Source organism: Psammomys obesus, unplaced genomic scaffold (genome assembly GCF_907164565.1).
Source record: "Psammomys obesus unplaced genomic scaffold, mPsaObe1.curated_primary_1811, whole genome shotgun sequence".
Lineage (NCBI taxonomy): Eukaryota > Metazoa > Chordata > Mammalia > Rodentia > Muridae > Psammomys > Psammomys obesus.
The window spans coordinates 5410651-5436509 of NW_026589137.1; the positions used below are offsets into that span (position 1 = coordinate 5410651).

Here is a 25859-nt window from a genome sequence, read left to right on the forward strand (position 1 = left end):
ATTTATTCACTTTGTATCCTGGCTATGGTCCCTTCCCTCTTTTTCTCTTAATCCTACCCTTCCTCCCTCTTCTCCCCCTATACCCCTTCCCTAGTCCACTGATAAAGGATGTCTTCCTCCCCTTCCATCTGACCTTAACCTATCGGGTTTCATCAGGACTGGCTGAATTGTCTTTCTCTGTGGCCTAGCAAGGCTGAACCCCTCAGTGGGAAGTGATCAGAAAGCCTACCACTGAGTTCATGCTAGAGACAGCCACTGCTCCCCTTACTAGGCACCCTACTATGGACTGCATCTGAGCAGGGGTTTTAGGTCCTTAGTTGGAATACTGGTCTCTGCAAAGACAACTGGACCCAGGTTTTTTTTTTTTTTTTTTTTTTAAATCTGTTGGGCTACTTTTGGAGTTCCTGTCCTCTCCAGGTCCTTCTATCTCCATTTTCTTTCATAAAATTCTATGCACTCTGCCCAAAGTTTGACTTTGAGTCTCAGCCTCAGCTTAGAGACCTTGATCAGTAGAGTCTTTCAGAGGCCCTCTGTGGTAGGCTCCTGTACTGTTCCCTGTCTTCTCCTGCTTCCGATGTCTATCAAATTTCTTCTTCTGAATGTGGATTGAGCATCTTCCCTAGGGTTTTTCTTGTTGTTTAGCTTCATGAGGAGTATAGATTTTAGTATGTTTACCATGTATTATATGTCTAATAACCACTTATGAGTGAGTATATACCATGTGTGGCATTTGTAGGTTGTATAGTTGTTTTCTGGAGAGATGGATTCTGCATTCTATGATGTACGTTGAGAAAGAAAGGATAGGTGGACACAGTTAAAGGTCAGAGCTTCTTGCTTTTGAAGAATACCAATCTCCTTGAGTTGATAGTACCTAGTGTGACAATGTGACATGCTTTGGGATTCCATGTTCTAAACCATAAATGAATCTATATCTCTGATACTTACAGACATATTAACTTCTCATTTAAAATATTTATTTTAAAAACATGTTTATATTTTTACAATTAATTTTTTTAAATATGTTGTGGTATTGACATGCCATCTTGGATTTGTGATTACCTTGGTCTAGCATCCATGGCAATAAAACAAGCAACACAATGTATAGGAAACCAGATCTATGTTAATGGGAAAGGTGCCGTTAACACAGTAGGGGGCAAAGGGGAAGATCCACAAGGTGTTCTAGTTATTACTCTCTCCTACCTCCCCCTCAGCCATAAATTTTCTTGGAGGATGATAGATAGATATAGGAAACAGAATATTAACTGAATGTGATATAGGTTCCATATGGTCTTTGTCTATAATGAGGTGGGGCTTTATTTTGTTGTAGCTGCTTTGAAATCACCCAGGAACCTTCAAGTGTTTCCTTTGCCCATGTTCATGTAAGCAATAAAGTCATGGGTGAAATCCTTTCCTTGGTCTGTTGTAGGTTCTGTATCTACTAGACTTTTGTTTATGTCTCCCCAGAAAAAGTTACCAAAGCAGATCATACAGTAAGTCTCAGGGTTAGCTCAGGGGTAAGTATGTGCTTAGCCACAAGTAAGAATATTTCAGTTACTCCAAACCAAGCGGAAGCAAAACAAACAAAAAAAAATCAAAGAATTGATGCATTAAACTATTTGAGAGTTCAGAGTCAGCTTTCATGTATATTATTGCTAGTTCTATAATCCAGGGTCCTAGTATATTTTAGGATTGGTAATTTGCTTGCATGTTAGGCTTATATCACTATAAAGAGATGTCTGAGATCATTAACTTAAAAAGAGATGTTATTCATCTTGGTTCACAATTTTGGAAGTCATTCTAGATGGTCTCCACTGCTTTTGATCAGTGGTGAAGCAACCCAATGTGGCAGGTGTATGTGATAGAGCAAAACCACTTATATCATGATACAAGGATCAAAGCAGAAAAGGAAGGATCTGTGGTTTCAGGGTATTATTGGGAATCATCTCCCAATGTCCTCAGACCGTCTATCATGATTAATGATAATTGTCAACTTGACAAGCTCTGAATTCACCTGGATGACAAGGCTGTAGGTACATCTGTGAGTGATTATTTAAATGGTGGGTATGCTTCTGAAGGATTATGTTTACTCAGCTAATTAAAGTAGGAAAACACATCCTTGAAGTAAATGTCACCATTGCCTAGGCTTGGGTTCTAGACTGCCTGAAAAGGAGAAATCTGAGTACCATCTTTCATTTCTCTCTTCTTTCTAACTGGACACAATGTGACCAGCTGCTTCAAACTTTTACTGTCTCATTCTCTCCAATAATGGAGTCTATTAGATCACACACGGTCTAAGTTCCTGTCCTTTTCCAGAAATCAAGCCAGGCTCTTACATCCTCCCTCCTTCCCCTGGCTGTTTGCTTCCTCACACTTGAAGCTGTGAGCAAGCCTAGCTCTCTTCAACAGATACCTTGTGGTATGGAGACCATTTCAGATTAAATCTCACTGTGTGGAACTTCCTGCCACTTTCTGGAAACTTATAGGAGTCAGAAACCTCTTGCCATTTGGCTTTTCTGAAGGGCCTTGAAGGCTCCTGTCTTACTATAATATGGTGACCCTTTCCCCTAGGGAATTAAAAGGACTGTGTCTTTCATCAGGAACTCATCAGATCATACACATTAGCTATCTCTCTAAACCCACTTCTCCTCTGGGTTTAGAAGGACAGCCCTGTTTTACTTTGCAAGGTCCCATTGTGTTACATGTGACATGATGCTTTATCTCTCCCTATTGCCTTCTTGCTTCAATGCCGAATTGAATCATGCCCCATACCGTAAGTATTAGGCTCTCTATCTTAATAAAGGTTATTCTGAAGAGTACCTTCAGGTTATCTCCTTTTCCGACAACCAATTTGGTGCTCTGACCTGCATTTTTGTTCTGAGAGACTATATTCTGGAACCATAAGGCAGAACAAACATCTTTTCCCTTAAGTTACCTTGACTATATTTTCTCATAGTAGCAGAAAAAGTAATTAAAACAGCCTGTCTTTTCTCTTAAAGTTTCTACCACTTTCCAATAGTGTCACACTATGGACTAAGCATCTAACACAGGGAACTTTGGCAAACATTTGTAATCCAAACTATAGCATGCTGTTTTTCTTTTTCCTTTGAGCCTTTTTGATGGCTATGTCACATTTTCTTACAAAGAAAATGGACTCTGGTTCATCGAGATTAATCTTGATTTTTATAAAAGAAACAATTGGTAACTTATTAGTTAAATATGTTAATAAGGTCTAAGCCTTTTTTTAGCTAGGATAATTATCTAATCTTGTTAAAGTAGGTGAATAGACATCAATAGGTTTAGAGGCCATTGGTGACTGAGGTCCTCACCCCATCATAGTTTATTTTAGAACCCATCTTCCATTTTCCTTGAAACACTTGAAAGAATCACAATTTTTCCTCTTTAAGACTGAAAAGTCCACATGAAAATGTATCAGAGGTATGTTGAGGTTCATTATGAGAAGGATATTTCCTCCCACTCAAAGAGTGAATTCTGAGTTTTACCTCAGGCTCTGGGTAAACATATGAGAATTCTAAGCTGCCCACATTACATACATACATCTTAGAGTTAATATAACTGTGCCTGCATTTACCAGTCCAGGTTTCTTTGTCAATGGTAAAAGTAGGGCAAAGGGGTTATTCCCCGGGAAGTGATGAGAGGGTTGGGGCTGATTGTTTTCAGTTTGAGAGAGCTGAAAATGTTGGAGACAACAGCCTAGGATAATGTCACACATCTCTCCTGAGTACACTGGAGATATTAAGGCCTGGCCCTCTCACCTCCATTTGAAACAAGTCTGAAGGGATAAGCCAAATTCAAAGCAGCCTGTGGAGCTGGTTAAATGTCAGACATCACATCATTATTATGCTATCTGGTATAATAGTTGATGAATACATACAAAGTTAGAAAGTGAAACACTGGTGTGTTTATCTTTTTTAATTTATTTTACAGAATTCAATTTAATTTTTAAAGAAAATTTAAAGATACAAGGGGTAACAAATCTTTCTTGTAAGTGTGGTGCTGTGTTCTACTTTCTTCCTTTCCTCCAGGCATACAGATCTCAAGATTACATGTTAACACATACTGAAGTTATCTTCCTTCCAGGGTTTATATAAAAAAGACCACAGTCAATGCTTTATATTAGTATTATTGATGTTGTAAGTGTGCTACAGTTCACAAAATATTTGATAATTGCTTTGATACAATCTACTCTTGGAGATTTGTATGAATATCTCTTTCCAAAATGTTCAGCTTTTTAGGTAGTGTTTTTATATAAGTGTAGGGATAACATGCAAGGAGAAATGAATCTCAGCTCTAGAAGTTACACTGTTATAAGTGGGAGCACAGAAGCAGTGCCTACTGCCATTTTATGGCAAACGGCATCTTTTTCTGTCTGCCTGTGAGAGTAGTTTGGTTCTATGGACTGGGTTACTTCAATATTTTGCCTTTTGCTCCACTAGCAGTAGTAACTCCATTACTGGTATATAAAAAAATAAATAAAAATAAAAATAGAGTCTTGAAGTAGATAGATGGCTCAGAAAATAAAAGCACTTGGTGAACAAGCCTGATGATCTGAGTTTTATCACTGAAATACATGTAAAAAGCCAGAAGTGATGACACACATTTGTAATTTCAATAAAAGATGAAAGGGCACGGTAGGCAAATCAACCAGAATATTGGAAGTTGGTTAAACAACTAGCCTGAAGTAGACAATGCAGAGACAGAAGAGGCTCTGCTTCAAAACAAGGTGGAAAGAGAGAACCATTTCCCAAAATGGGGTCCTCTCACTTCCAAATGCATGCCATGATATACCCTGATGCGTACACACACACACACACACACACACACACACACACACACACATACACACTTGCCCTTTCTCTATGGTTTGCTGTGTTAGGCACACACTGCTCCTAGTGTTGGCAGTACAAGGCATTTCTGGGCCCTGGCATGTTTGGTGTACACTTGTAATCCCAGCACTCAGGGAAGTGAGAAGGGAGATTGAGTTTAAGGTCAACTGTGGGCTATATTATGTCCTAGGTCAATCTGTTCGTCTTAGCAAGACCTTGAATTAATGATTTATTCTGGCTTTGCATAGCAGTGTCTCTGCTGATTCAGGTGGCTGTTCAATTTCTGTGAACCAATTCATTCATGTTTACAAAGGAATGAATCACCAATGCTTTCTTCTCCTAGAACTGAACTCAGACCAGCATTATTTTGGCTCTCTCATCACATGCATATTATTTATGTTGAAAGAAAAGTCTGATGCATTTTGTCAGCTTTGGCTTCAGGTACAAGAAAATGTTACACTGTATGTTGGCTCTGATAATTTCAGGTATCTGCCTAAGCAATCTGTACTGAGAGGCAAAGTTAAGGTGAAGGTGCCACTGACAAACATAACTTAGCTATCTACGTGTATGTATTTGTTGAAAGTACTGTAGAGTAGCTTCTACATGTTGGAGATAAAACCATCAATAAGATAGATGATGGTCAATGCTGGTCAGTGGTGGCACAATCCTTTAATTCAGGCAGAAACAGGGGGATCTCTGAGATGGAGGACAGGCTGATCTAACAGCCAGGCATCTTACACAAAGAAACCCTGTCTTGGGAAAAAAGAAGGAGAAGGAGAAGGAGGAGGAGGTGAGGAGGAGGAGGGGGAAAAGATAGATGGTCCTGTCTGTCCTTGAGGAGTTTTGGGTCTGGTGAGAAGATGTGATGATAACTATCAAGGACAGAATGTGAGCCCATTTTTCCTCCACTGCCATGATCAGAAAAAGAAGATGGCATAATTTGGCATCGTACCCCCTCCCTCCTTTCCTCCCAGCCTCACCCTTCCTCCATTTTCCTTCTATCCCTCCTCTTTTACTCTTCAGAGAAGGGAAGCCTCCCCACTCTTAGAAATGTTTAGTGTTGCTTTTGTTAACTAACCACCCCCTTAGCTGTTGTTCTTCTCATTTCTTTTAGAACACAGACATGATTATTCAGAAAAAGAAATATTTTTAATTTTGTTTACCTTTATAAGCTCAGAAGAATCAATTTATTATTTAGTTATACTTTTAGAATTTAAAACAATTTTTAAATTCAAATATATTTTGATCATGCTCTTTTCTTCCCCCAAGTCCTTCTAGATCTTTCCACCCTCCCTACCCACTCAGCGTTTTTAATTGATAAGTAGATTTTTATACTGAAACAGTGCACGGGAAAGGAGGGAAAGACACATGACATGCTAGGCATCATTTAATAAATTTAATAAATTAAGAAGAAGTCTCACAAAACTCAGGAGAAGGTAACATACAGGAATGAGAAATAAGACAATACTTTGCAACCATTGACAAAAAATACCATTTGACAAAGGAGGAAAATTACAGAAAATAATATAAGGCAGTCTGTTGCACTTGTCTTAAACAGTATATGTATATAGTAGTACATCAAAATGATTTAACAGTAAGTTCACCACGTTTACATTTGTCACATGAGCTGTTTTAAAACATTTATAAAAGTTTGTAGATTTAACATTGAACTGTAAGATTTATTTTGAAATGAATGTATATATATTCATTTTGGAATATACAGAACTTACACAGAACTTACGATCAGCACACAAGTTGAGGATAATTGCTCTGTTGGGTACTATTAAGTACTACTACTTGATGATATAAGAATTATTAACAAATGTGCTATAAGCTATCATTCAACTTATTGCTAGTGCTTTTGGAACTCCGTGGTTTATCCTTTGTTTCTTTGTAAAACATGTGCTATGAGCTTGCCCTGATAGATATGAAAGAAATCAGACGTTTCCAATTTTCTCTAATACAATACTTCAGATCTGAGTGTCTCTTATGCATTGCCGAAGAAGTTTTCTCCAGCACTTCCTATATTAGCATCTCTAGCTCACATTGATACTGATCAGTGGATTCATGCAACATACATGGCGTACATGCACGGCACCATCTGTATGTGCAGAACTTACGCTCAATGCATGCTGTCTGTCTTCTGACATATCCATTTTAATGAGAAGTAGGTCATCTCATTCAATTTCAGGTAATTGTTTTAACATGCAGTTCAACTGACCTAACAGGCAGGTAGCCTTTACTTTCTTATCATGTTTGGGCATGCTCAAGGAATTGACTGACATTTGGCAGTGTTGTAAATCAAATAAGAGACTTTTTGAGTCTCCTCAAATACAGCCACTCTCCCAGTCTGCACCTGTAGCAGACTGTTGAATTTATCTATGCTGTGTGTTGAGAACACACAGGGTTTTTTTGAAATTCAGATCCGACCTTTACTGATTTCAAGATCCTAAGAGGCCGACTCCAAGGTGTACAATATCTGTCTGACATAAGTACTAAAATGATGAATTCTTCAGAAATTTTTCCACAGTTGTGTGAAATGGACACACATGGAAACATGATTATTGGGAACATGTGTATACCCTACACACAGCATAGGCTTAATGATCTGACTTGAGCAATGTTTGAAAACTTTTCATGTTTTTCAGTTTTATTAAAATGGTACTTAATTTTTAGAGAGCAGCAGGCCCACAAATGAAACAATGTCCAACATTTATTGGAACACAGCACTAAATTTGAAAAAATATTTAAAGTTCTAGTAGGTAATTGCAGTACAATGGAGAGCTTGCGACATTCACAATTTAGCTGCAGCCTTTCCCTGCACTAGAGAGTTTGGAAGGATCTGAATTAGAGATAAATTTTGTTTAAAATCCACATGGAAACTCTGTATTTCTATTTTTCCTAGAGTTCAATAAAAGCGTCTTTTTAAATTACTTTTTTTTTCACATTCTAAGGGCCTAATTCAGTAGTCCTTAATCAAGTAAAACTTCCAAGTTCACAGTTCTTTACCCTTCTCAGACTAGTTTTACTTAAAAATGGACTGCTAATTTGGGTCCTATAGATAGAAGTACCATAATTAAGAAAATATTTTAATAAGGCTCAAAAATGCAAATTTCACTTTGTGTGTAGCACACGAATTTCCAGAATTCTGAGATCCAAGTCCAATTGATGTTGAACCCTGGATTGGGAAATCACTGTGGGACTGATTTTGTTTCCAAGTTTAGTCTTAGAATTAGGTATTTACTAAGGACCAGAATGAAACACTAATTCCAGTTTGCTTGTTATAATAATCAGAATTTGAACACTGTCCTTAAGAAGTGAAAAGCTGTTTGGTTGTATATCTCTTTAGCATCCTTCCACTTCTGTAGTCCTGGTTAAACAGCTGCTATGTTAAAATACCACTATGTTTGTGGACAGACATTGCAGTGAAAAACTGACACAACATTCTGACAATGTCAAATTTTACCCCACTGTGTAACAACAAAGTTTAATTCTGTCTCTGACTCACTGATGGATATTTTTCACAATGGGCAGAAACTATCTTACTGTGTTTATGTGTATAGATGAGCAGAACGACTATTTAAAGTACATATTTATATTGTTACTCTGGAAAATATGTCACTGAGTCCATCAGTTTAGGTTTGAAATATGAGCACAGTCATGTGCATCATTTTGGTCTCCTGCAAATGCCACCTGAGATAAACATCAACATTTCCACATTCACAAAAGAAACAGAGGTAGGAAGGAAGAAAGCAAAGAAGGAGCAAGGGGAGAGAATAAGGAAGGAAAGGAGAGAAAAACACAAACATTATTATTCATCAAGGAATCAAAATAACTTAGTCTCCATCTATCATAAACAGTAAATATAGAACCCCAAATCTCACTGATAACACATGATTATTAAGTACAGGGTTGCAAAGCTATTTATGAAAACACTGTTTTGTCACACAGCCATATTTACATTAGATAAGATCTATAGGAAAATCATGGGGGAAAACTTTCCTACAAGAGCTCTCCTGTGCGAAGGCTGTGCTTACACACTACTGATCCTCTCGCTGACCACATTGGAGGGGTTGACTGGCAGCTCTAAGTTCTCCACCTGCATCTCTATGCCAGGCTCAGTGTCATTAGCTTTCCTTGCCACATGTTCAATGGTATGCTGATAAATGTTAACATTGAGCTTCCTCCCAGACAAAGCAGTGGCAGCAACCCTAGGAATCTGTCGAACAGGAGGCTTTTTGTCTGGCTTATAATCGCAGCGCAAATACTTAGAGAAAGCCCTTCGGTAAATTTTGTTGAAGAGAGTGTACACCAGAGGATTGATGCCTGAACACACATAGCCAATCCAAACAAACACATTGAGGAGCTTCTCCATTAGCTTTTGGTTACAGGATTTCTCACAAAGAACTGACAGGATATTGGTCATGAAAAATGGGCACCACATAATCAGAAACACAAAGAATACAATGCCAAGGACTTTTGAAGCTTTCTTTTCGTTGTTGATAGCTTGCATGGTACCTCTACGATGCTTTTCGTTCTTCTTTCGAGGTGGCTTCTGGTCTGGATTGGGGTTCACAGTGTTCTCTTCATCATTGATATTCGTCTTGCAGCAGCACTTCAGAAAGTTCAGACTGATTTCAGGCAGGTCCTCCTCGGTGTGGCCTCGAAGTAACATCAGAGTTTGACGGCGCAGGACGTAGATCGTTAAGAAGTAGGTGATCACCATAATCGTCAACGGGATGAAGAATGCCACGAAGGATCCAATGAGAACGAAGTTCGGGTCATTGAGCACGCATGTAGTGTTATTCACGAACACTTTGCTTTCGTCCCTCAGTCCAATCACAGGGATAGGAACTGAAACACCTAAGGGAACAAAAAGATGAGAAAAGTCATTATTGCACACGGCATGAATGAGCAGGCTTTTTCACAGTCATTAATTGCCATTTTTTCAAAAGGCATTTAGTCTTAATGTTTGTTGAAAGCTATTCACAGCATACCAGGCAGCTTGGGCAAAGTATCGGTGCAATAGATAACGATGGCTTTCCGTGAATTGCTGTAACAGTATAGAATCTCCATTTTTGAGATAAGCTATTGGAAATATGATTACTTCTAAGAGTGGATTCAGTCCATTTTATTTTATTTATAATCCCTACAACTGTCCTGGTGGTTATTTATTAGGTCAAGGAATAGCTTCACAATTGTCCTCATTATGATCACTCATTTTCCATCTACTGCATAACTGTATTGTTTCATCATTATGCAAAAGCTAATCTATGTATTTTTCTCCTATCTGCAAGACTGTGCACATGAAACTGAGTCTGCACAAATGCATGTGCGTGTGTATGTGTGTGTGTGCATGTGTGTGAATGTTTGTATTTATGTGTTTGGGCATCAGTATCACGGTTTCAAGATAAATAATCAGGATGAGGCTGAAGATGTATCTCAAGGGTAGGACAGTAGGCTAGGGTTAGGGATGGGTGGAAGAAAGGGAAAGGGGGAAGGTAGATGGGAGAGAGAGAGAGAGAGGGAAGGAGATGGAGACAGAGAAAGAAGAGCGACAGAGAAAATTTTTATTCATAAGGATATGGACAAGTAGTCTGCCAGGAAAATAAACTGGATTCCTGACTAAAGGAAGGGGAGCAGACACTGATCTTATGCTGAAACCTTCTGAAAAATTTTATAACCTACTGTGGTAGACCACAAATCTATTCTCCGCTCAACACACAGGGGTAGCTTGTCAAGGGAATCTTCATATTAATCTATCATTTCTGCATCCTCAAGAAGTCAAACGTTGGCACACTCAGATTGTTCCTGTGAGATTCTATCATAAGATAGCGGGACTTCGAGCTGCTTAATATCCACATTGCAAAATGGGAGAGGAAGTAGAAGTGTACCCTATAAGACATTTGCTGACTTCAGTGACCAGCTGAAGAACTATGAGCAATTTAAAACCTTCAGGGCAGGCGAGCTGACACAAGTATCCCTTGTCAACTGCAGTATATTATACTGAATGACTAAAGAGGAAAAACTAGATAATAATGATTGATACTTAATCTCTGGGAAGATGATAAAAGGAGGGTTTGGAAAATTATTAAGTATTTTTCCTAGACATTAAAATTCTAGTATTTTCGATGAGTCTCTAGAGAAAGAAAACTAAATGACAGTATAAGAAACAGGAACCAGTGGAACAAGATTTCATCTGATACTGCTCCACAGCCATCTACGTATTGGTACCTAGGTGTGAAAGTAGGGAAGTAGGGAATGGTGTTATAAACTTGGAGACACCGTTCAAACTATGATTCTTGAAGCAAAAAAAAATTGGGGCTTGAGTAAAAACACTCAAATCTTTCTGTGGCTGCAGGGAAGATGAGAATTCCACAAGAAAGGTATAGACAATTATACCTTTCAAGAATTCTTTAGCTAGAGTGATGCTCAGCAGATCATAGTTGTGGGAACCATATCCTGAAGCTAGTGATTGGAAAATTTGCTGTCTCCCTAGAGGTATGTCTACAGAGGTAGATGTACCTGGACATGAAGGTCCAACTTTCTGCTAAAAGTGGAGATTAACAGAGCCAAAAAATCTGGGCCCAGGTGGGCCTGGATAGACTGATGCATCAACCAAGGACCATGCATGAAGAGGACCTAGATGTCCTGCTGTCTTCATGGGGGTTCCCTAGTAATGGAAGCAGGGTTATCTCTGCCTGCTCTTTGATCACTTATACCTGGTGATACAGCTTTGCCAGCCCACAGATGAAGAGGATCCAGTCAGTCCAGATGGGACTTGATAAGCTATGGACAGATGGCAGAGGAGAAGAACTCCCCCTTTCAGTGGAATAGGGGAGAGGGATGGGGAAAAGGAAGGGAGGGTGGGACTAGGAGGATATGAGGTAGAGGGCTACAATAGGGATTTAAAGTGAATAATTGTAAAAAAATTAAAAATACATAATTTTTTTTAAAAAAAACAAAATGCTCTCGCTATTTTAAATGCCTTCTAAGAGACAACTGAAGTCCCTAAGGAAGGCATCGTACACTGGCTGTAAGATCAGTGTACACTAACCTCACTCAGAATCCACTCCTGGAGTATGATGAGCTCACATTTGTTAAAAGATTTTCTCACCTTCTTAAGGAATCTAAGGAAACCTTTGTCAAGAGACAATTTGGAGAAGGGGGATCATTATTATGTATTTGAGTATTTGAGGCCAATTGTTTCTCTCTCTGTCTCTCTCTCTCTGTCTCTCTCTCTCCCTCTCTCTCTCTCTCACTCTGTGTGTGTGTGTGTGTGTGTGTGTGTGTATGTGTCTGTGTGTGAGAGCATGCCATAGAATGCCTATGTTCAGAGGACAGTTAAGAGTTAAGAGGATAATTTTTAGGTGTTAGTTTTACCCTTCTGTATCTGAACTTGACTCATCAGGTTTAGAGAAAGGATACTTTAGCTGCTGAGTGAAAGAATCATGAGCCCCCATGAGGCCAATTTTACACCTAGCATTCTTTTATAGTCTTATGTACATTGAGGAAAGAGTAAATCTGATAGCTGTCTTTTATTTCATCCATTTTTTGTGTCAGATTCTGACCCATATATATTATGGATAATAGAGATGAAAAATATTTTTTTCAGGAATAGATATATTTTTTCCAAGTAGTTTAACCCTTTTACTAAGTCTGTACAATTATAAGTTTTGTTTCTGGAAGCCATGAATGCAGTCACCAAACAAGAAGAAATTAACTTTTAAAGTCAAAATAAGAAAATCATCAATAATAATAACAGTCACAGGAACAGCATTAATAACGGCACATCATAAACAGATTACTTCATTTGATACTTTAATAACTAAACAGGTAGTGTTAGCAGTTTTCAAAGTGTGCTTCAAGGACCCTGGGAGACTCTGAGATTTAATTTTTGTGGGGGTAGTTTTCTTTTCTAATTTTTATTATATTTTTGGTGTTTCATAGAAAAGAACTCATGTAACTCAGTTTGGCCTTGAACTTCTGATTTACTTATCTCCACCTCCTGAGTGCTCAGATTACAAGCTTCCTTTTTTTTTTCATTTCTTTTTTGTCTTTGAATGCATGTGTGTATTTCCGAATTTAGCTCTTATTGTATCAGTAGACATTTAAAAATTCAAACCTTCAAACAATGTTTTCATTTCTCAAAAAATTTTAAATTGTAGTAAGTTTCATAAATGTAACAAGTAGGCTTAATTTGTTATTATTTAAAGGAGAATCATCCATTAAGTACTTTTATACTTTTCATTTCTTATATCATAAACGTTAAATTTTATATAATTGATATAATATATAACCCACATATACAAAAGTCTTTGGGAGCCCTTAAGTGTTTTAAAAAGTATGAAGGGTCCTTAAACCAAAGAGATTGAGAATGCCTGTTTTATGTTCAAAGAAAAGTTATTTAGGGTCTGGAGAGTTTATCTATCAGATATGCAATGTCTTCCTTATCATCTTCAATTGAAGCAATAGTAATGCATGTATTATTACACCATTAAGTGTAAAAAACTGTACTACTTCCAGTAACACAATTTAAATGCATTATTTTCATAAGAATTCAGAAAGACATTTATTCTTTGATCAAGCTAACTTCAGAAAAGTTAAATTTAAGACTATATACTGATATTTTTTACAATCTTGATCAAGAGTAGAGATCAAAAACTTTTGACACCATATGCCAATAACAATTACAATAACAAAACCTAGTTTTTTCCTCAGTGTTTCTTATATGTTACCATATGATCCAATTATTTTAAAATTTTTCTGTAGTTCATATATAATTTAATCCAATTCAGACAACACAACAAAAAGCTAATTTAATATTTCCAAAGTTATCTTTGGTAATTCCATGTCATCTTAGGATATTAGGAACAATGAAAGAAAAGTTATAATTCAGTAATGCTATAAGTTGCGTGTGTTGTTTCAACTAATTGAGTCAGATATTATGCAAACATTGAAAAATGGTTTAAATAGTAATAATTATTAATTATATTTAACATAAGATGAATCTTTAATAAGCATATAAAATCAACTTAATATTATAGAAACATTGAATTCAGTAATATATATTTCAAGGATTAAAAATATTACTACTATGTGTATTTTATTGGAAATATATATTTTTGCAACTTAATTATTATGTTATTTAAAGATAAAATGAATCTTCAACAAGAATGTAAAATCTAAATTAACACTATAGAAACATTAAATTCACTAATACATATTACAAGTTTTTGAAAGTATGCATTACTACTGTGTATACTTTATTAAAAATATTATCTATTACTACATAGACAGGAACTACATTAGCCACTAATGCTGCAACTACTACTTTCATTCATTAAGGACTTGCACCAAAAATTGCTAATTCTAAGTGTTTACCTACATTCATACTATATTTGCATGCATTATCTCATTTTAATTTCATAAAAACTCATTTATTAAAACTCATTTTGACTGCAACATGTAAGTCTGACTATTACGACTCTTATACATGCTTTACCTTACAAATTGTCTACATGTATTATCTTATTCTAGTCACATAGAAAACTCATTTAGTGAAATTATTGTATTGTAAAAAAGTAAATCTAGAATAATATTATAAATACATTTATGTTAGTTCTTAACACCTTGAATTCAAGCAACACAGATCAGTTTTTTTCAAACCATCAGGTAATATTAATTGTCAATGACTCTAACATGGGTATTTAATTTTTTAAAACATTTTTACATTTATGATGTATAAGTGATAGTATATTATAATCATTGTTGACTAAACAGTAGTTGTCAAACTTAGTAAACTTGGTCTGAGAAAGTATGATAGACACCAGTAGGTGAGGCGAACATGATAACCACTACACTACGGAAAAAACACTAGTAGCTATATTTGTAATATGAGTACAGTACAAAAACACAGCAATACTATGGAAAAGAAAAAAATAATAACATATGCCACAATAGTCACAGATAGCTCTAGAATTGGAAACATTGCCTTTGCCATTCAAACTAAGGTCATTGCTGTTCCAAGAGAAAGCATTCATAACAAACTAATAAGTTGTCAAGATATGGATAATAAATAACTGTTGAATGCTGACATGAAATGGGCAAATAAATTTTGTAGGACATCCTCACCAACAAAAAGAAAGCATAGATTAGAAAAATTGCTGTTAATCTTTGGAGATGCATCTGATATATCTATTTTCAAGCATTGTGTAATATCTAAAGGGTATTTTTCAAAGACATCTAGGAAGAACAAGCTGACATGAATAATCCTTTGCCTCCTTGTGTGAGTCCCTTGAACAATGTAGTTAACAGCATGTGATGAAAGACTGTCATTAAAGAAGAACATAGAAAAACAGGGCTGCTTTAATTTTCAGATGACAAAGTCTTACTAATATTTGGAGGACTAATTCAGTTATGATAGTAGTAGCATAAGAGCTTTAAGGAACACACACTCAAGTTTGAACCTCAAGGATTTTTACCTTTGAGTCAAGAAAGAGCACAGGCATATATGAATATGTATATAAATATGTATATATGTGTGCATATGTATTTATATTTCTATTATAGTGATTGGTAGCATAGTGCTAAGAACTTATTATAAAACATATAGAAAATGTGATCTAAAAGAAGACAGTAAAGTAGAAAGAATGAGGAGACTGAGCTTGGAAAAGCAATGGCTGGGGAATAGAAAGAAATGTTTTATTATGTCCCTTTAAAAATGGACAGATTCCAGTATGGTTCTACCTAAGAAAACAATTGCAAAGAGGTTGTAAAAATTTACATTCCCACCAGCAATGGAGAAGGGTTCCTCTTCCTCCACATCCTCTCCAGCATGTGTTGTCACTTGAGTTTTTGATCTTAGCCTTTCTGATGGGTGTAAGGTGAAATCTCAGGGTCATTTTGATTTGCATTTTCACCTAAGCACATTGAGCATTTCTTTAGGTGTTTCTTCTGCCATTCTATGTTCCTCTATTGAGAATTCTCTGTGTAGCTAGGTACCCCATTTTTAATTGGATTATTTGATTGGTTGCTTTTTACCTTCTTTAGTTTTTTATATATTCTGGATTTTAGCCCTCTGTCGGATATACGGTTGGTGAAGATCTTGTCCCAATCTGTAGGCTGGCCTTTTGTTCTGACAACAGTGTACTTTGCTTTACAGAAGTTTTTCAGTTTCATAAAGTCCCATTTATTAATTGTTGATCTTAGAGCCTGTGCTGTCCAGGAAGTTGTCTCCTGTGTCAATGAGTTCAAGGTTCTTCCCTACTTTTTCTTCTAACCGATTTAGTGTGTCCCATTTAATGTTAAGGTCTTTTATCCACTTGGATTTTACTTTTTTGCAGGGTGTTGAATATGGATCTATTTGCATTTTTCTACATGTAAACATCCAGTTAGACTATCACTGTTTGTTGAAGATGCTGTCTTTTTTCCTTTGTATGATTGTGCCTTCTTTGTCAAAAAATCAAGTATCCATAGGTGTGTGGGTTTATTTCTAGGTCTTCTATTCAATTCCATTGATCCACTATTCTGTCTCTATGCCAGTACCATGACGATTTTATTTTATTTTATTTTATTTTATTATTTTATTTTATCTTATTTTTAGGACACTGACAGTGTTGTTCAACCAAACATTTCTTTTCTTTGATTTATTTTTATTAATTATATTTTATTCACTTTGTATCCGCCCATAAGCTCCTCCCTCCTCCCCTCCCGATCTTACCCTTCCACCCCCTTCTTCATGAATGATCCTCCCCAAGTCCACTGATAGGGGAGGTCTTCCTCTCCTTCCTTCTGATTTTAGTCTATCAGATTTATTACTATTGCTCTGTAGTACAGCTTGAGATCAGGGATGGAGATACCTTCAGATGATCTGTTGTTGCACAGGATGGTTTTGGCAATTCCAGGTATTTTGTTTTTCCATATGAAGTTGAGAATTTTTCTTTCAAGGTCTGTAAAGAATTGTGTTGGTATTTTGATGGGAATTGCACTGAATCTGTAGATTGGGTTTGGCTGGATGGCCATTTTCACTATGTTAATCCTACCAATCCATGATAAAGATAATGCTAAATGGACTGCTTAAGACTGAGGGAATTGATATCAAGCAGGAAATTCAGTCCATAGAAGGCAAGAAGAGTACCAGACACTTTTTGTGTTTTTCTTATTTGTTAAAAGGGAAGTGAAGCTGTGAAGTACAACTATCTTGAAATTTTATCTATCACATATAGAAAGAGGACATACTATAAAACTAGAATTTTACCATTTCTTACATTTTTCTGAAGTCTTGAGTAGGAAAGTGGTATATTCTTAAAACTATGGTGAATATGAGATCAGAAAACATACGGTGATCCCTGGAACAACTGTAAACAGTTAAATACACATAAGCCAAGAGTTCAAGACAGGTACTGAAATGTGATGCTGATATTTTTTCCTACATGGAAGAAAATGTAGCCAATAAATAAACAAACAAACAAATAAATAAATAACAGAATCCTGGAAGCAAAACGAGCAAAAAAATAGAAAACAAAGATCAAGATGTAAATTTTCAATCAAGTCATAAATAATTAATCAGCTACATAAAATTATATTAAATTTGCATGTAAATAGTACAGATACAAAGAAGAAAATTTCAGAATAGGATTAAAAAGACTATTACCTATATGGAAATGAAATTAAATATGAAGACACATATAAGTAGAAAATTAAAAATGCTGGAGAATATTGTATAGATGATCAGTATAAAAAATGTGAAATGTATCTTCAGATAGATGGCTTGGGAAAGTAGCCTAAGGCTGGAGGGATGGAGTCACCAGCCTCTGGTCCTGGAAGTTATGCACAGATGGTGGGCTTAAGCAGTTGGACTAGGTTTGTAGCAGGCCCCACCAAGGGCCCTGGAATAATTCCTGGCATTAGCTGGGTGACCTGAAGATGAACATTTGAGTATCCCTATGGATTCTCCTCTCATCTGAGAAACATAGACATCAGGAATTTGGTAACCACACTACTGCCTGCCAGTCACCCTGCTCTCACTGTGGACATATGGATCAGATAACCTGCATGGTCAGAGCTGCCATTGCTCAACTATGTTCATAGCAGCTTTATTCATAATAACCAGAACCTGGAAACAACTGTTACCTCCCTCAACTGAGAAATTAATATAGAAATTGTGGTACATTTACACATTGGAATACTACTCAGCGATTAAAAACAAGTAAATCATGAAATTTCCAAGTAAACGGGTGGAACTAGAAAATATCCTGAGTGAGGTAACCTAGAAGCAGAAAGACACACATGGCACATACTCACTAATAAGAGGATATTAGCCATATTATATAGGATAAACATACTAAAATCTGTAGTTCTAAAGAAGCTAAAAAACAAGGAGGACGCTAGGTAAGAGGTTTAATACTCATTCAGAAGGGCAAAGAGAATAGACATTGGAAGCAGAAAAAGACAGGGAACAAGAGTGGAGCATACCACAGATGGGCTCTGAAAGACTTCACCCATCAGGGTATTGAAGCACATACTGAGATACATAGACAAACTTTGGGCAGAGAGCAGGGAATCTTATGAAAGAAGGGGGAAACCAGAAAGACCTGGAGGGAACAGGAGCTCCAAAAGGAGACCAACAGTGCCAAAAATAAAGTATCATTATTCACAGATATTATGATAGTGTACATGAGAAATCCCAGCAATGTGGATGGATAAAAAATTTACTCAAAAAAATCAGAAGCCCTCCTGAATACAAAACGAAAAAGGGATGAGAAAGAAATTAGGGAAACAACACAATAGCCACATAAAATACTTTGATGTGACTCTAACCAAGCATGTGAAAGATCTGTATGAAAAAAACTTCAAGTCTCTCAAGAAATAAACTGAAGAAGATATCAGAAGATGGAAAGATCTCCCATGCTCTTGGAATGGTAGGATTAAAATAGTGAAAATGGCCATCCAGCGAAAAGCCATCTACAGATTCAATGTAATTCCCATCAAAATACTAACATAATTCTTTATAGAACTTGAAAGAACAATCTTTAATTTCTTATGGAAAAACAAACAAACAAAAAAACCAGAATTCTGTACAATAACATATCTTCTGGAGGTATCTCCATCCCTGATTTCAAGCTGTACTTGAAATCAGAAAAACAGCAATAAAAACTGCAAGGTACTGGCATAGAGTCAAACTAGTGGATGAACAGAATCTAATACAGGACTCAGAAATAAACTCACAAACCTACAAGTACTTGATTTTTTTTATTGGCAAAGAAGCCAAAATCATGCAATAGAAAAAAGACAGCATCTTTAACAAATGGTGCTCTTCTAACTGGATGTCTACATGTAGAAAACTCCAAATAGATCCATATTTATAGCCCTGCAAAAACCTAAAGTCTAAGTGTATCAAAGACCTCAACATAAAACAAGACACACTAAACATATTAGAAGAAAAAGTGGGGAAGTGCCTTGAGCTCACTGGCACAGGAGACAACTTCCTGAACAGAACACCAACAGCACAGGATCTAAGAGCAACAATCAATATATAGACCCTCATGAAACTGAAAAGCTTCTGTAAAGCATAGGACACTGTCCTCAGAAAAAAATGACAGCCTACAGACTGGGAAAGGATCTTCATCAACCCTCTATCTGAAAGAGGACTACTATCCAGAATATATAAAGAACTAAAGAAGGTAAAAAGCAACCAATCAAATAATCCAATTAAAAATGGGGTAGAGAGCTAAACAGAGAATTCTCTGCAGTGGAATATCAAATGGAAGAGAAACAAAAGAAATGTTCAATGTGCTTAGTCATCAGGGAAATGCAAATCAAAATGACCCTGAGATTTCACCTTACACCCATCAGAAAGGCTAAGATCAAAAACTCAAGAGACAACACATGCTGGAGAGGATGTGGAGAAAGGGGATCACTCCATTATTGCTGGTGGTAATGTAAACTTGTACAACCACTTTGGAAATTAATCTGGCGCTTTCTCAATTAGGAATAGCACTTCTTCAAGATCCAGCTTTACTACTCCTAGTCATATATCCAAAATATGCTCAAGTACACAACAAACATGCTCAACCATGTTTGTAGCAGCTTTATTCATAATAACCAGAACTTGAAAACAACGCATATGTCCCTCAACTGAGAAATGGATACAGAAATTGTGGCATACTACTCAGCAATCAAAAACTAGGAAATCATGAAATTTTTAGGCAAATGGTGGGATCTAGAAATGATCATCTTGGGAGAGGTATCCCAGAAGCAGAAAGACACACATGGTATATACTCATTTATGAGTAGATATTAGACAAATAATATATAATAAACATACTAAAATCTGTACAAATAAAAAGCTAAGCAAGATGCAGGATACAGGGTAAGAACACCAATCCTAACCCAGAAAGGTAAATGGGATGGACATTGAAAGTAGGAGAAAATAGGAAACAGGACAAGAGCCTACAAAGAGGACCTCTGAGAGACTGTACACAGCAGTGTGTTAAAGCAGATGCTGAGACTCATAATCAAACTTTAAGCAGAGTGCAAAAAATTATATGTAAAAAGGGGTTAAGGAGCTCCACAAGGAGAGCAACAGAACCAAGAAATTTGGGCACAGGGGTATTTCTGAGATTGATCCTCCAACCACGTACGATTCATGGAGACAACCTAGAACCTCTGCACAGATTTACCCCATGGCAGCTCAGTGTCCAACTCGGTTCCCTAGTAATGGGAACTGGGAATGTCTCTGACAAGAACTGATTGGCCTGCCTTTGATCACCTCCCATTGTGGAGAGCAGCCTTGCCAGGCCACAGAACAAGACAATGCAGCCTGTCCTGCCTAGACCTGATAGGCTAGTATCAGATGGAATTGGAGGAGAACTTCCCTTATCAGTGGACTTGGAGAAGGGCATGGGGGGAGATTCAAGAGCTAGGGTGGGATTGGGAGGGAAAGAGGGAGGTGGTACAGCTGGAATACAAACTGAATGAACTGTAATTAATATAAAAAAATAAAAATTATGAAAAGAATATTCCTCAAGCTGAGAGATTCAAAATAATTAGGAAACATTGGAAGAAATAAAAATCGTGAAGAATACTTTAAGAAACATTGAATACTGTAATTCTCTAAGCATCATTTATATCTTCAGTATGAGGACTAAAATAAGGTTGTAAATTAGAATATATATAATATAGAAAGCTACAAAATATAATTTTAAAAATTCCAAAAGTAGCAATGTTTCCTATTATGTCTTATTTTTCCTCTTTTATGATCAATATTCAGTTATTATTTCAAAGAGAAGGTAAAGCTAAAAGATGAGTTTGTGAACCTCACAGTAACTACAACATAAAAATCTATAATAAATGCTATCTTTTATTTTTTTCCATTGTGCCCTTTTGATTTCTTTGTCAAAAATCAAGTATCCTTCTGTGTTTGGGTTTCTTTCTGAATCATTGATTCAGTTCCACTGATCCGCCAGTGTGTTTCTTTGCCAGCACCACGCCATTTTTATTTTTGGTGATCTATAGTATAGTTGGTCTAACTGGATATCTACATGTAGAAAAATGCAAATAGATCCATATTCATCACCCTGCACAAAAGCAAAATCCAATCAGATCAAAGACCTCAACATAAAATCAGAAACACTAAATCTCTTACAAGAAAAAGTGGGGAAAAACCTTGAATTCATTGGCGCAGGAGACAACTTCTGAACAGAACACCAATAGCATAGGCTCTAAGAGCAATAATCAATAATTGGGACCTCATGAACATGAAAATCTTCTGTAAAGCAATGGATACTGTTGTCAGAACAAAATGACTGCCTACAAATTGGGAAATGATCTTCACCAACCCTTTATCTGACAGACGGCTAATATCTAGTATTTCTAAAGAAGTTAAACAGCAACAAATCATGTAATCCAATAAAAAAAATGGGGTACAGAGCTAAACAGAATTCTCAAGAGAGGGATACTGAATGGCAGAGAAACACTTAAAGAAATGTTCAGAGTCCTTAGTCATCAGGGAAATGCAAATCAAAATGACCCTGAGATTTCACCTTTTACCTCTCAGAAGGGCTAAGATAAAAAACTCAAGGGACAATACATGCTGGAGAAGACATGGAGAAAGGGGAACCTTCCTCTACTGCTGGTGGGAATATAAACTTGTACAACCACTTTGGAAATCAATCTGGTGCTTTTTCAGACAATTATGCATTGAATGTATGACAGGAGTCTACTGAGCGCATTTGAAAGACTCTAACTAGCAGTGTTTTCAAAGCAAAGACTCATGACCAAACCTTTGGCAGACTACAGGGAATCATAAGAAAGAAGGGGAGTTAGTCTGATGAGGAAAGGATAGGAGCTCCACAAGGACCAAATATATCTGGGCACAGGGTCTTTTCTGAGACTGACATGCAACCAAGGACCATGTATGAATGTAACCTAGAACCTCTGCTCAGATGTAGCCTGTGGTAGCTCAGTAACCAATTGGTTTCCCATAGTGAGGGGAACAAGGACTATTTCTAACAGGAACTCAATGACTGGCTCTTTGGCCTCCCCACCCCCCAAGGGAGGAGCAGTCCTGTTAGGCCACAGAGGAGAGCTTTGCAGCCAGTCCTGAAGATACCTGATAAAACAGGATCGGATGAATGGGGAGGAGGTCCCCCCTATTAGTGGACTTGGCAAGGGGCACGGTGGAGAGGAGGGAGGGAGGGAGGGACTGGGAGGGAATGAGGGATCGGGACACGGCTGGGGTACAGAGTTAATAAAATGTAACTGAAAAGAAAAAAATAAAATACAAAAAAAAAAAGAAAAGGTTTAAGATAAAAAAAAAAAGAATAGTGCTTCCTCAAGATCCAGCTATAGCACTCCTAGGCATATATCCAAAAGATGCTCAAGTATACAAAAAGGACAGTTGCTCAACCATGTTTGTACCAGCTTTATTTGTAATAGCCAGAAGCTGGAAACTGCACAAATGCCCCTCAGTTGAGGAATGGATACAGACATTGTGGTACATTTACACAATGGAATATTACTCAGCAATAAAAAAATAAGGAAATCATGAAATTTGCAGGTAAATGGTGGGAACTGGAAAAGATCATCCTGAGTGAGGTATCTCAGAAGCAGAAAGACACACAGGGAATATACTCACTCATAAGTGCACATTAGATAGATAATATAAGATAAACGTACTAAAATCTGTACATCTAAGGAAGTTAATTAAGAAGCAGGACTCTGGCTAAGATGCCATTCAGAAAGGCAAAGAGGAGTGACATAGGAGGAGGGAGAAAACAGGGAACAGGAAAGGAGCCTACCACAAAGGACTTCTGAAAGACTCTACCCTGCAGGGTATCAAGGCAGATGCTGAGACTCATAGCCAAACTTTGGGCAGAGTGCAAGGAATCTTATGAAAGAAGTGGGAGATAGTAAGACTTGGAGAGGACAGGAGCTCCAGAAGGAGAGCAACTAATCCAAAATATCTGGGCACATATAAAAAGCTCAAGAAGTTAAACAGCATCAAATCAATAATCCAATTAAAAATGGGATACAGAGACTGATATTGCAGCCAAGAGACACTCATGGAGATGACCTGGATCCCCTGCACAGATGTAGCCCATGGCAGCTCAGTGTCCAAGTGGGTTTCATAGTAACGGGAATAGAAACTATCTCTGACAGGAACTGGTTGGCCTGCTGTTTGATCACCTCTCCTTGAGGGGAGAGCAGCCTTATCAGGTCACAGAGGAAGACAATGCAGCCAGTCCTGATGAGACCTGATAGACTAGGATCAGAGGGAAGGGGAGGAGGACCTCCCTTATCAGTGGACTTGGGGAGGATCACTGGTGGGAAAGATAGAGGGAGGGTAGGATTAGTAGGGGTGGAGGGAGGGTGCTATAGTATGGATACAAAGAGAATAAACTGTAATTAATAAAAATAAAAAATAAATTTAAAAAATGGTCAACAATCAATAAATGGGACCTCATGAAACTGAAAAGCCCCTGTAATGGAAAGGACAGTGAAAACAGAACAAAATGACAGTCTACAGACTGGGAAAAGATCTTAACCAACCCTATATCTGACAGAGGGCTAATAGCCTGAATATATAGAGAAGTCAAGAAGTTAAAAAGCAACAAATCAAGTAATCCAATTAAAAAATGGGGTACAGAGCTAAACAGAGAATTCTCAACAGACAAATATTTAATGGAGGAGAAGCACTTAAAGAAAGGTTCAACGTCCATAGTCATCCCGAAAATGAAAATCAAAATGACCCTGATAGTCCACCTTACACCCATCAGAATGGCTAAGATAAAAAACTCAAGTGACAATACATGATGGAGAGAATGTGGAGAAAAGCTTACTTTCTTCCAATTCTGGTGGGAATGTAAACTTGTACAACCACTTTCTAAATCAATCTGGTATTTTCTAAGACAATTAGGAATAGTGCTACCTCCAAACCCAGCTATACCTCTCCTAGGCACATATCTAAAATATGCTCAACTATACATACATCAATGACATTTGCTCAACTTTGTTCATAGCAGTGTCATTCATAATAGCCAGAATCTGGAAACAATTTATGTGTCTCTCAACTGAAAAATGGATAAAGAAATTGTGGTACATTTAGAAAACGGAATACTACTAAGCCATTAAAAACAAGGAAATTGTGAAATTTGAAGGCAAATGGTGGGAACTAGAAAAGATCATCCCAAGTGAATTAACACAGAAGAAGAAAGACACACATGGTATATATTCACTTATAAGTGGATATTAGAAATATAATATTGGATAAACCTACTAAAATCTATAATACTGAAGAAGGTAAACAAAAAGGACGACCCTATAATAGATGTTTAATCCCCATTCAGAAGGGCAAACTGTATAGACATTGGAAGCAGGAAAAGGCAGGAAACAAGGCAGAGACCTAACACAGAGGGCCTATGGAAGAATCTACCCCACAGGGTATGTAAGCAGATGCTGAGTCTCATAGCCAAACTGTGGGCAGAGTGAAGGGAATCATAGAAAAACCTTTACGGGACAGGAGCTCCAGAAAGAGGCCAACAGAGGCAAAAATTCTGGCATCAGGAGGTCCTGCAGAGACTGATGAATCAACCAAAGAACATTCATGGAGAGGAACTTTACCCCCTGCTCAGATGTAACCCATGGGCAGCTCAGTCTGTATGTGCTTTCCTTGGTAAAGCGGAGCAGGTGCTGTCCCTGATACAGACTCAGTGGATAGCCATTTGATTACCTCCCCTGTGCTAGGTGGCCTAACTAGGTCACATAGAAAGCGAATCCAAAGAGTCCTGATGAAACCTGATAGGCTAGGGTCAGATAGTAGTGAAGCAGAACCTCCCCTATCAGTGAACCCGGGGAAGGACATAAGAGAGTAAGAGGGGGGAGAGGGGGACTGGGAGGAGATGAGGTAGGGGGCTACAGCCTGGATAGTTGGTGAATAGACTATAATAAATACATATTCAACAGGACAAAATGGCATATTCTACAAATATTAAGTATGTGTGATTAATATGGAATAAAAGGAAGAAATTAATATTTTTATATTAGAATACCTGAGCTTATAACGCAAATATTAGTAGAACTAAAAAGGTAGATAGTCTTATCCTCAAATAATCACTAGGAACTATATCACTTTCCTTTCAGCAATAGAGAGATCATTCAGACAGAAAAAAATCATCATTAATGGTAAGACTGCAGCAAAGGAAATATTTAACATAGGACAAATGGATCTTAGCACATCTACAAAAAACATTTGAGAGTTGCAGAATTCACAGTTTTTCAACAGTACATGTAACTTAAAAAAACAGAGCATATAGTAGGCTATAAAAGAAACTTCAAATTTAAAAAATCATACTGCACATCTTTTCTTACCATTGCAAGAGAAATAGAAAGTCAAAATGAAGAAAGCTTTGGAAAGTATAAATACCTAAGCAAAGTAAACAATTTTCTTTTCCAAAATGTAATATATGTGTGTGTGTGTGTGTGTGTGTGTGTGTGTGTGTGTGTGTGTGTGTG

The 25859-nt window shown here is 37.1% G+C and overlaps 1 protein-coding gene across 1 annotated transcript in view; it reads right to left on the reverse strand.

Moving 5' to 3' along the window:
* Positions 1 to 6230: 6230 nt before the first annotated feature.
* Positions 6231 to 25859, reverse strand: part of Htr2c (5-hydroxytryptamine receptor 2C) — a 355498-nt gene continuing 335869 nt past the window's right edge. The window contains exon 5 of the mRNA XM_055605002.1: positions 6231 to 9707. Within this exon, the coding sequence (XP_055460977.1) occupies positions 8878 to 9707 (830 nt within the window). The 3' untranslated portion in view covers positions 6231 to 8877. The remainder of the gene's footprint in view (positions 9708 to 25859) is intronic.